The sequence below is a fragment of the Eleutherodactylus coqui genome, chromosome 5, assembly GCF_035609145.1.
Source record: "Eleutherodactylus coqui strain aEleCoq1 chromosome 5, aEleCoq1.hap1, whole genome shotgun sequence".
NCBI classification, from domain to species: Eukaryota; Metazoa; Chordata; class Amphibia; order Anura; family Eleutherodactylidae; genus Eleutherodactylus; species Eleutherodactylus coqui.
Window position 1 is genome coordinate 29,304,023 of NC_089841.1, and position 12,493 is coordinate 29,316,515.

Consider the following 12,493-nt stretch of genomic DNA (forward strand, 5'->3'; position numbering starts at 1 on the left):
AAGCCCTTCGCGTTAAAAGGGGCTGAGTCTTGTTCGAGCCCAACCCATCGCTTGGTAGTTCTCCTGAGCATTAGGTCTAGTATGCATTTGCTTATTGTCGCCTTGTGGTACTTTGCAAGGTCCGGGAGACCCACCCCTCCCGCTTCCTTTTTTTGGGTTAAGATTTTGTAGCTCAATCTGGGCTTCGCTCCGCTCCACACAAATTTTACCAGCGCTCTTCTAAGTCGTGTGAAAAAGATTTTGGGGACCTGTATCGGTAGAGTCTGGAACAGGTAGAGGAACCTGGGAAGGGCATTCATTTTTATTGTATTGATCATGCCGAACCACGATAAGGTCAGTGGTCGCCACCTCTCCAGGTCCCTCTCCAGCGCCGAGTAGAGGGTTAGCTGGCTATATCTTTTGAATTCTTGTAGTATGGCTGGGAAGCTAGTTTGGGGGTCAGCCAGGTAGATGAGCAGGTCATCCGCAAATGATGCTAGTTTGTGTTCGGTGTGCGGGGTTGGGAAGCCCTTGATATCTGGGTTTCTTCTTATAGCGTTTGCGAGGGACTCCATGACTAAGACATAGAGGGTGGGTGACAGGGGGCAACCCTGTCTCGTGCCATTGCAGATGTTTACCGGAGGCGAGAGTCTACCGTTGCCCCGGATCTGTGCCGTGGGACCTCTATATAGTGCCATGATCCAGCTCCGTAGTCTGGGTCCAAGTCCTATTTTTTGAAGCGTGGCTTCTAAGAAGCCCCAGTTCACCCAGTCGAACACCTTCTCGGCGTCTACAGAGAGAAGGCTCAAGGGTATTCCCTCCTGTTGGGCTCTTCCGATCAAAGATATAGTCCGTATGGTGTTGTCTCGCGCCTCACGGCCCGGGACAAACCCCACCTGGTCTCTGTGAATCAGCCCTGGCACGAGGGGTTGTAATCGGGAAGCTATGGTTTTAGCGAAGATTTTTATGCCCACATTTAGGAGGGAGATTGGGCGGTACCTTCCACATTGTAGCGGGTCTTTGCCTGGCTTTGGGATCACTGTTATGATTGCCTGTAGGGCCTGGGGCGGTAGCGGACATTTCCTGGAGATGGCATTGAATGAGCTGTGTAGTAGGGGGACTAATAAGTTCCCACACGTCTTATAAAATCTGGCCGTGAAGCCGTCTGGGCCTGGACTTTGCCAATTTTGAGCTTCTGGATCCCTTCCTGGATTTCTTGTTCAGAAATGTCGGCCTTTAGAGTCTCGGATTCCTCGCCGGACATGGGGCCCGGGCCGCACTCCTCCAGGTAGGTCGCCAATCTAGTGTCTCCGGGTCCCTCGGGACCCGCGCCTTCACTACGGATAATGTAGAGCTCCTTATAGTACTTGTGGAAGCACTCCACTATCTCTGCGGTGGCATGTACTTTCTTTCCTCTAGGGGAATTCAGTGCAAAAATGTATGAGTGGTTTTCTCGTGGGTTAAGGGCTCTAGCTAACCATGCACTGCATTTATTCCCGTATTCGTAGTATCCTCCTCTCATTTTGTCTCTTGCGCATAGGGTAGCCTGGTCCATGATTGCCAGGATCTGTTGACGCAGTTGAGAGATTTCTGCACCAATAGTTGCAGAGGCTTTTCTTTTGTTGGATAATTCTGCATTATCTAATTTTGTCAACAAATCCCGCAGTCTTTCCGTCCTCTCCCTCTTGAGCCTGGCACCATGTGAAATAAACACTCCCCGAAGCACACATTTCAAGGCTTCCCATTTCATGGTTGGGGCGGTCTCATCTGTTTTATGGTTTTCTATGAAGGTCTGGTGTATCTCCTTCAGGCAGCAGGGGTCTCCTAATAGGTTGTCGTTTAGTCACCAGCTACATTGCCCATTCCTGACGTCGCCCCCCCCCCCCCCCGCTTGCTTCAGGATCGCCTCTTTATCCTTATAAAAGTGGATACGGCATATTACATCACGGGGTTTCTCCGGGTCCTCTGGTCTGGGGCCTAGGCTTCTATGGATGCGATCTATTTCTACTGGTTGTGTGTGATCTGGTTGTGTAGGGAGCTGAACAAGTTTCGTGCCCAGTTTTCCAGCTGTGGAGGGGTTACTTCTTCAGACAGGCCTCGTAGACGTATATTATTGCGCCTGTGTCTGTTTTCTAGATCGTCTAGGTGAGATAGAATATCTGATATCTGAAGGGTCTGGGCATTGATGACTTGGCTGTGCGTGTCTAATATGGAAAACACCTCCTCTTGGGACTCCTCCACAGTTTGCAGTCTGTGGCCCACGTGTCTCAATTCTTGTTGCATGAGAGATATGGCTTGCTTATGGGAGTCCTCTAACCTCTGGAAATCTCTTTTCGTGGGTAGTGCTCGCAGGTGCTCCTTCCAATCCCAGGAGTCGCCTTGCTGCTGCTCTTCTGGGCGTTCGCTGATAGGCGAGGTGTTGTGGCTGTGGTTGTCTGAATGGCTCCGGGGGTGGGAGCGATCACTGTTACCGGGTGTGTATCGTGTCCGGTCGGGGTGTTTTTTTTGCCTGCAGGGCAATGCCGCCTCCTCATGGTGGCTATCGTGGCCCCTGTTATGCTGCATGACATGGCCCCTGTCCTGCTAGCTATTTCCAGCAGGTAGATTTTTTATTTGTGGCTGCATGTGTGCTGTGGGCTGTTTACTGGTGCTGGAGTACTACTGGGGCCCCACTCTTTGATTTTGTGTGTGGTAGTCTGTGCTGTCTCCTCCATCCTCCTGTGAGAGTGCTGGGGACGAAGGCTCATGGTGACTGCTGTGTCCAGCTTTATATCTGGCCCTTGTGCTGCTGCTAGGGCTAGGTGGTATGTCACTCCCCTCCTGGTTATCACTGTCTTCCGGGGACTCTGGTGCCTGGGTGGAGCTCACCTGCTTTGCTGGCGCTGGAGTGGTGTGCTGCAGAGCTTCCTCCATTTCTTCTTCTCCTGCTGAGCAGGAGTGACAGTGGTCGCTGGTGTGCCTGGTCTGTCTGGAGGTCCCGTTGCTGCGGTCGGGCGGTGAGGAGAGACTGCGCGCGCGGTCCGGCGCCATCTTGGGTCCGGATCCCACGGCTCCTGAGGGCTGCATGAAGCGCTGTATGCCAGTCGGTCCGGCTTCAGGAGGCACCGTGGAGCGGCTAGAGATTCTTCTGCGTCCCATGGGAGTAGCGGTGGGTCGATTAGGCTGCTGTTTTGCTTGTTTTACGGGCATTAAGTTGTGGGACCCGCGGGAGCTCAAAGCCTGAGGTGCTCACGCCGCCATCGCCAAGCCACCTCTATCTATTTATATATATATATATATATATATCCTCCACAACCCCCACTTGAAACTGTCTGTTTTACTAACTGTCCCTACACTACCCCGCAGTCCTCACTTGTTGACCCTTGACGTCCCAGATCTAGGCAGTCCCTTCGAGCCGACCAAGGTAAGCTCTCTGGGTCTACCACGGGGTTTTTCACAGCCCTTGCAACTGGACCACAGCTAGCCTTAGTCCCCCGTAGCCACTGAATCGTTCCAAGGAGGGTGATCTGGCCCTAAGGCTGGAGTGTGTTGTAGACAGGGGTCAGAGGCTTCAAGGGGGTATGAGGCTTGTTCACATTCTCTGAGAACACGTTCAGCAGGTTCATGGTGGGGGCAGCACTGGCAGCAGCGGGTTCACAGGTCTTCCAGAGACAGGGGATTATACAGCAAGCTACAACGATAAAGATAATTAATGCACACATAATAAAGATCCCTATTTGGGCCCTGCTACCATGGGTGCTAGCTGGTCAGCCATTCCCTGTATGGCATCTCTGGTGTAATTTGCAATTCTCTGTTGGTTATAATAGATACAGTTTAACCAATCTACGTTTTTTCTAACAATGACAATGGTAAATAATGTCTCCCATCCTGTTTTTACCTGATCCCTGGTTTTGTATTTATTTGGTACCCCCCTAGGAACCCCTATGGCATCTATGTACACATGGGGGTCAAAGCTACCTCCTGGGGTCTCGATTTCTCTTTTTGTTTGGTGTGGGGGTTTGTTCTCTGTGGCATTGTCAGGTAGTATGTGCAAGGGCATTAAGGCTTTTGTGAGGGCACCTTCTCCAGTCCAGTCCCCTTCAAGTCTGGTGCGTATTTTCCCGTCCCCACACACCCAATAGACATCTCCTAAGGACTGGACTTGTCTCCGTGCTGGGGTGCCATCCTTCCGTGAGGCGCAGTACCTGTCCGTGAAATTCCCTAGGAATCTACCATTGCCATAATTGACAAAGCAGGTGTAGTTTCCGGGGTACTGTACTTTTTTTTTTTTTTTTTTCTTACACCCTGTTCTATTGGTGGTGGTGTTAGTATAGAGGCTGAGAGAACAGAGAAGGTCCATCGTATTTGGGCTCAAGGGGGAGTTTTCTAACAAATTTCTTCACATAGACCAAATCTCTGGGGAGCAGGTCATGGGTCCCCGTGTCAGTCTCTGGATCTGGAAGGGTGCAAACATTCCTATTGATTACGCCGTGGACCCAAAATAAATCCACGACAATGTCACATTACATCATACTTATCTATGGTAATAACAGATGATGTCACTGGAGAGGGGAGAGATTCTGATGATGTCACAGTACATCATTCTTATCTTTGGTAATAACAGATATTGTCACTGGAGAGGAGAGATTCTGATGATGTCACATTACATCATTTGTATCTATGGTAATAACAGATGATGTCGCTGTAGAGGTGATGGACTCTGGAAATGTCTGTAGTGATATTTATTACTGTCTCCCCATATACAGGATTACACAGTAGTGAAGAAGACCTCTAGTGATGACTGTCGGGCTCCTGTGTATGATGGATGGGGAAAACCTCTGAGCCCAATCATGGGGTCCTCCCTTCACCCCCGTAAACATGAGGACATCAATGTACAGAAGATTCTAGAACTCGCCAACAAGATGATTGAGCTGCTGACTGGAGAGGTGACGTCGCAGGGAATGCTGGGACATTATACAGTAACAGCACTGGAGGCTTCTGGGTAATGATTGTATATTGTGTTATCAGGTCCCTATAAGGTGTCAGGATGTCGCTGTCTATTTCTCCATGGAGGAGTGGAAGTATTTAGAAGGACACAGGGATCTGTACAAGGACGCCATGATGGAGACCCACCAGCCGCTCCCATCACCAGGTAATAGACAGGACTAAATACACGGGGGCTTTATTATCTGTATGTAAAGAATGACTTCAGTGTCTGTCTGTGTTTCTTCCAGTTCCATCCAGTAAGAGAAGCCCACCAGAGGGATGTCCCCATCCTTTTCTTCAACAGGACCATCAGGTAGGTGGAGATGTCCCTCTGATCTGTAGCAGGCTGTGAAGCTCTTGTCTTCAGTCTTATTAGATGTCTTCTACTTGTATGATGAGGCCGGTGGAGATGGCTGACCAGAGATATTAGATCAGTTGTGTCAAACTCATGTTCACCGCGGGCCACATCAGCGTTATGGTTGCCTTCAAAGGGCTGATTGTAATGTTAAGACTAAATGAGGCAGCAGGTCCGAGTTGACCCGGGAACCTCAAGTTTCACATTTGTGCATTAGGCCTGTTTCATATGGGCTACAAAATTGCAGGATTTTGTAACACTGTGACATCGCTACAAAACATGTATGTGAGGTCGCTTCCACACTGGTGATTTTCTTGTGATGTGATAATGCTACAAATCGCATGTATGTGGAGCCCAAACCTTCCTCTGGGTTCTTTCACACAAGCGATGTTTTGTAGCCTGCTACGCTACAAGACTACAAAATAATGCCATGCTCTATACAGCCGCGATTTGCGATTTTTGTAGCCCATGTTTCTCTATGAAGCCTCCTTGTTTATCGCATCGCACCAACTTGCTATTTTTCTTTGTGCGATGCACTTTTTTTAACTTTTAACATTAGAAAGTCTTATTAACTTTCTTGCTACAAAATCGTGCAAAAATCGCAGGTAGCGGCGACGCGGTGCTACAGTTTTCCCAAGAAAAAACATCACTGACGCTATAAAATCATGTGTACATGGCAGCGATATGGCTGTCGTCTTGTTGAAGCTGCCTAAGCTCCATCCGCACGGGCTGCAATATCTCACTACAAAACATCGCTCATGTGAAAGAAGCCATTGGAAACCGTGGGCCTCACATACATGCGTTTTGTAGCGATGTCTCATTGATACACAATCTCGCGATTTTGTAGCCCCTGTGAAAGAGACTCTAAATGAAGGCCTTGGGGAAAGTATGATCAAGGTTCAGTTTTGCTTAATCTTGATCATTTTTTGAAAGTTTCACCTCATCAAGCCAAAAGGAAACCTTGGAATTGAAATTTCAAAAGCTGAAAACATGGCTGAAAACTATATAATTAAAAAAATGTTTCCTTTAAGCACCACTCTGGCAAGAAACACCTTTTCCCATCCCTGTACCCCTCATCTGCTTTACTGTTGTGCTGTAAATGTATCTGAATATCCCCTTTGGATATTGCAGTTACTTCCATGCAGTGCAGTCTTCTGTCTGATTACCAGGCATTATCTTCATAATAAGATGTGTCCCTGCTCTGTCTTCCACTCTTTTCCGCTATCAATGCCATGGTGCATCAGCACAATATTACATGAGTATCTATTGTTAGTACCATCTCTGCCTGCTGGGAGGTATTATTATTAACCTCTGTATTCACCTAAATAAGCTACAGTCAGGGGGCTGAACTATCATCTCCTTCATTATAACTGTGTGACAGAAACTGCTAATCATCAGCTGTAACTGTAATAGGAGTCTCTGTGTCCCCTCCTGAAGAGCTTGTCTGGTAGGGTCCATCATACAGGAATTATGCTTACTGTAAAACTGACTTTTTGAGAGGAACATAAAGCGCAGTAAATCTGAGATGTTCAGAACTGAAATCATATAACATACAGCGTGTTTAGTCATGTCAAATATACATGTGTATGATGTACCTGAAGTGTCATTGAGCCACAGTATAACATCTATGTCCGGTTTGTAGACCTACAGCTATGTGGCCGTCACAGTAGTTACAGCAGAACCCACTCAAACAAGGGTGAGGGAACGCTTAGCTAAATAAAATGAATTCAAGCCTCCAAGTTCAGATAAACTACATTCTAGGACAAGCATATAAACCATGTAACCCCCAACATGCAGACAGTCAGAGTGCTAAATGGGGGAGCAGTTTGCACATGTGAGGGCACTAATGAGAACCACTCACAAGCCCTCCTCATACTGAGGGGGATGGCTGCTTAGTGTTAACCCCTGCACAGATGAGCAGATACAGGGTGTCAGGTAACATGGTTACTTTTTTTTTTTTGCACCACTGGCAAATTATAATGGGGGCGAACACCTTGGGCCTGAGACTTCTTTAAACAGCCCTGTCATTTTTTATAATGACAGGCAAAAATAAACATTAAACATTTCTTGGGGCTCCCCTTGAAAGTTTTGCTTCAAAAAGACTCCATGGCTGAAAAAGTTTGCGTACCACTACCCTACCATACTGAAGGTAGCTGCAGAGGTAATTGCTGAACCACTCACAGTAATCTTTGAAAAATCCTGGATAACAGGATAAGTCCCAGAAGATTGGAAAGAGGCAATTGCTATCCCCATCTTTAAAGAAATGCAATAAGTTGGAGGCAGGTAACTACAGGCCTGTGAGCCTGACTTCTATACCAGGAAAGATCTTTGAATAAATTATTATAACAGCATGTATGCAAGAACTTGGATAAAAATGAAGCAATTAACCAGAGCCAGCATGGGTTTGTAACAAACAAGTCATGCCAGACGAATCTAATTCCCTTCTATGACACAATAACTGACTGGGCTAATCAGGAAAATGCGGTAGATAAAGTATATCTTGACTTTTGTAAAGCATTTGACAAAGTATCTTATACTGTGCTTATTGAAAAAAATGAGCAACTAGAGGATGAACAAGGCAAATGTTAGGTGGATTCACAACTAGCTGAGTGATCACACTCAAAGAGTGGTCATAAATGGCTGCACCTCCCATTAGAAGAATGTCTCAAGTTGGGTGCCACAAGGCACTGTCCTAGTCCCAGTGTTTTTCAACATTTTTATAAATGACTGATTTACCCGGCTTCGTCCAAGTTAATTTGATACAGGTGTTTTATATTTTGCTTGCAGAGAAAATTTTATGTAGTCGCGGTTACTTTTAGAGGAACCGAGGAATAAAATATGTATACACATAGAGGAGCGTTAGATTCTCCTCAGGCTGCATGTACCGATGTATAAAAGTAGATCTAGAGGAGGTAACTGAGGGCAAACAGATCAAATGTGTCATCGACAAAGCTAGGAGGGATAGCTAACTGAAGAGAGAGAAAGAGGATTCCAAAGGATTAGAAGCAATGGGATGAAACTGAAAGGATGGAGACACAGATTGGATATTAGAAGAAACTTTTTGATAGTGAGGGTGATGAATGAGTGGGGCAGGCTACCATGGGAGGGGGTGAGTTCTACTTTGATGGAAGCCTTCAAACTGAGGCCAGAGAGACATCTGTCAGGGATGATGTCATGAATCCTGCATGGAGGGGATTTGACCCGATGGCCCTACAGGTCCTCTGCTTTTGTTTTTTAAAACTTTTTAGTTGTCATTTTGATATTAACAAAATGAACATATCTCACAACAATGTAACAAATTCCTACTTGTACACATTTACATATATAAGGTTTATGTCTAGGGTTCATTTCTAGAGATGAGCGAACGTACTCGTTAAGGGTGATTTCTCGTACCTGGCTACTCGGGGTAAAAGATTCAGGGGGGCGCCGTGGTAGAGCGGGGGGGGGGGGGGGTAGCAGTGGGGAACAGGGGGGAAGGGGGGAGCTCTCTCTCTCTCCCCCCCACTCCCCTCTGCAACCCCCCCCCCCCCCCCCCCGCTCAACCCCGGCGCCCCCCGAAATTTTTCACCCGAGTAGCCAGGTACTCGAAAATCGTGATTTAAAGAATGTTGTGGCTTGAGATTCTGCACATCTCTCCATCTCCAATCTTTCTATTCTTAAAATATATCTTACCTGTTGCAGGATATCCGCCACCGCCGGGGGTTTGGCTAGCAGCCAGTTTGCCAACAAGCATCTTTTACCCATTCTAAGAATAGTGTGTGTCATATTAGAGCTCCTTGTCTGGTCACAAAGAGAGTGAAACACGCAAACTTGTGGTGTTAGCTGTATTGTCTGCCCCCCAATCTCACACACAAGGTCTCGAGTATCAGCCCAAAACATTTTTATTTTGGGGCAGTGCCAGATACCGTGCAAAAAGTCAGAATTAGACTTGAAAGTGATACATGGGTGTTTGTGGGACCAAATAAACGCTGAGAATGCGGAGTATAACTTTCCCAAATCCTGTCTGTGTAACAAGAGTGGGATAGTTTGTAAAGGATAGAGAAGCTTCGGGATACTGAGCATCTTGATGAAATGGAAGCGCCCCAATAATGATAGCAGGAGACTATTCCATCTGTTAAGTCTGTTTGCAATTTTGTGTATGATTGGGGGGTAGTTCACCTTTTATAAGCTTTCGGGGCTCTTACCTATGTTTACTCCTAGATGTTTAATAGTGGTCTTTGCTACGGTGACAGGCAGGGGCGTAACTAAAGGCTCAGGGGCCCTGATGCAAAATGTGAGCTGGGGCCCCCCCTCTAGCTGTATCTGTACCCGTACCCGTACCTAAACCATGCTGCACAGAGACCTAACTTGAAGCTTCTGGGCCTCAATGCAAAACCTGTAACAGGGCCCCCAAGTTTAATGCTTTATTCATAGTACTGGGCCTTATGGGCCCCCTAAGGCTCCTAGGCCCGGGTGCAACCGCATCCCCTGCACCCTCTATAGTTACGCCCCTGGTGACAGGGACTCTTCTAGTATCTATGTTATTTGCTCTACCCCGCGGTGAAATATCCAGAACTTCACACTTTGTAGTGTTAACCTTGAAACCTGATTGTCCCCCAAATGATTCGAGTAAATCAAAAACCTTCAGCAAGTCTCTATGTGGCCGTGCGAGTGCCAATAAAATATCATCCGCAAACATAGTTTTAACAGTCTCATTACGAATCTGGATGCCCTCCATCTCTCTACTCCCCTCCAGCATATGCACCAATGGTTCTATAGCGATATTAAATAACAATGGGGAGAGGGGGCACCCCTGCCTGGTGCGCTTCTGCAAAGGGAAGCTTGGTGAAAGAAATCCGGGGGTGTATATTTGGGCCTGTGGAGAGGCATACAGATTCCATAAATAAGAACAAAGGGGCCCTTAAACCCCATCCTATCCATCACTGCGTCTAACCCAGGAGACGTGGTCAAATGTCTTTTCGGCATCTGTTGTGAGCAGAGCCGCAGAGGGGGGATCTGATGGGTTCATTTTAATCTCATCGAGGATTGTCAGAGTTTTTCTTGTATTAGTGATAGCCGGTCTTCCCTTCACAAAGCCAGATTGCAAAGGGGAAATCAATTGTGGCATTATGGTAGCAAGTCGATCTGCCATGATTTTCACCATGAGCTTCAATTCAGGGAAAATTGGTCTATGTGCCTTTGCAGGTCCTTTGTTTGACTGTGGCTTAAAGTAGGTAGTAACTGTCTGACTGCTGTATTGTCTCCGTCGCCCTGTGGAACTTGCTGTATTTGTAGACTGGGAACTCTCCAACATATGGGGGTGAAGGCTGAATATTGAGACTGAGGAAGAGCAACCGTTGGCCAATTAGGTTTATTGTACCCAAAATCTAGACAGAGTTCGTCCTGCCACTCTTGATTATATCCACACCTCCATGTGAGATTTTCAAGCCTGTTTGCACCTTAATGACCTGGCCAAATTTTGAAAATCTGACATGTGTCACTTTAACATAGAATAACTCCGTAAAGGTTTTGCATATCCAAGTGATTCTGACATTGTTTTTTGCCACATGTTGTACTTCGTTTAGGTGGTGGAAATAGTCTGATAGAATTTGTGTTTATTAAAAGCTCCAAAATTGGGAAAAATTTAAAAAATGTTCACATTTTCCATTGTAATATATCACATATGTGTAAAAATACTATTCAAATATTTGGTAGGATATACATTTCCACCTGTTTGCTTTATTCTGGACTCATATTTGAAAAGCTTTCAGGTTTTTTTTTTAACCCTTTAGGAGACGTACAAATTTAACATTGATTATCAACATTTTGAGGAACACTTTGTTTTCCTGCCCCAAGCCAAGATTGTAAAGGCTCATAGGTGTCAGAATGATAGAAACCCCCCACAAATGACCCTATTTTAAAAACTACACCACTTAATGTATTCACTGAGGGGGTCTGGAGTATTTTGATCCCACAGGGTTTTTTTCGGGAGTTAATACAAAGTAGAGGAGCAAAAATACAGTCATTTTACAGGAAGATTTTTTTTTTCTATAATGCACATGAAAATTAGAATTTACACCCCAAAATGGATCCCCCTGTTTGTCCTGTGTTCAGAAAGCTACCCATCGTGGCCCTAAACTTCTGTTTGTATGCACAACGGGGCCCAAACCAAAATGAGCAGCTGGTGGCTTTCAGAACAGACATTTTGCTTGAAGGTGTTTTAGGCCCCATTGCACACTTGTATGGCTCTTGAGCGGCTAAAATGATAGAGAACCCCCACAAGTGACCCTATTTTGAAAACTAGACTCCTTATTGAATTCCTCTAGGGGTGTACTGCGTATTTTAACCCCACAGTTTTTGAATGAATCGAAGCAAAGCAGAAGGAAAAATTCAGATTTTCATTTATTTAACAATTGTGTCAATTAACCCTTTCCAATCCACTGTCTGACATCTGAAGACATTATGATTTAAGGCTGTACAGATCTGATGTTGGAAGACGTCCGTCGGGGTTCTCTTACTGTATATTGCCAGCCTCTCTGCTGTCAGAGCCTATCCAACGTGTCGCCTCATGCAGTACTAGATTTAGCCAGCATATAGCGCCGTTGTATAACAGCAGAAAAAGAGTAAGCCCCCTAGGAAAACCAGAATACAAATTGGATTGGAAAGGGTTAAAAAACTATTTAATTCTACATGCCGGTATGATTATCCAAATTGTAATAGTTCTTTTTCTTTTTCATGACTTTTTCACACTTTAAAAAAAAAAAAAAAGTAATAAAAGTTTAAATCACCCTCCTTTTGCCATATCTATAATAAAAAAATCTAAATCCTAAAAGAAAAATACAAATTTGGTATCGCCGTGACCATAAATATCCGATTTATCAAAGTAGTGCATTATTTAACCTGCACAGTGAACGTAGTCCGAAAAAAAAATAAAGAACGCCACAAATGCACTTTTTCAGTCACTCTGTTTCCCAGAAAAAATGCAATAAAAAGCGAACAAAAAGTCGTAGGTATTCCTCATTGGTACCATCGTAAACTACAGAACATCCCGCAAAAAATGAGCCCTCACTTAACTACGTCGACAGAAAAATAAAAAAGTTATTGTGCGCAGAAGGTGCAGCATAAGATAATTTTAAAAAATTAAATGTCTTTGAAAAAAATAGAAGTACTACAGCAAAAAACAAAACTATACAAGTTTGGTATCGTAGTAATCGT

At 45.4% G+C, this 12,493-nt stretch overlaps 2 protein-coding genes across 2 annotated transcripts in view; both read left to right on the forward strand.

The window, feature by feature from the left end:
• Window positions 1–12,493, forward strand: part of LOC136629099 (zinc finger protein 420-like) — a 174,240-nt gene that overhangs the window by 154,759 nt on the left and 6,988 nt on the right. The window lies entirely within an intron of this gene.
• Window positions 1–12,493, forward strand: part of LOC136629133 (zinc finger protein 665-like) — a 94,375-nt gene that overhangs the window by 14,708 nt on the left and 67,174 nt on the right. The window contains exons 4-5 of the mRNA XM_066605279.1: window positions 4,725–4,904; window positions 4,987–5,110. Coding sequence (XP_066461376.1) covers window positions 4,725–4,904; window positions 4,987–5,110 — 304 coding nt within the window. The remainder of the gene's footprint in view (window positions 1–4,724; window positions 4,905–4,986; window positions 5,111–12,493) is intronic.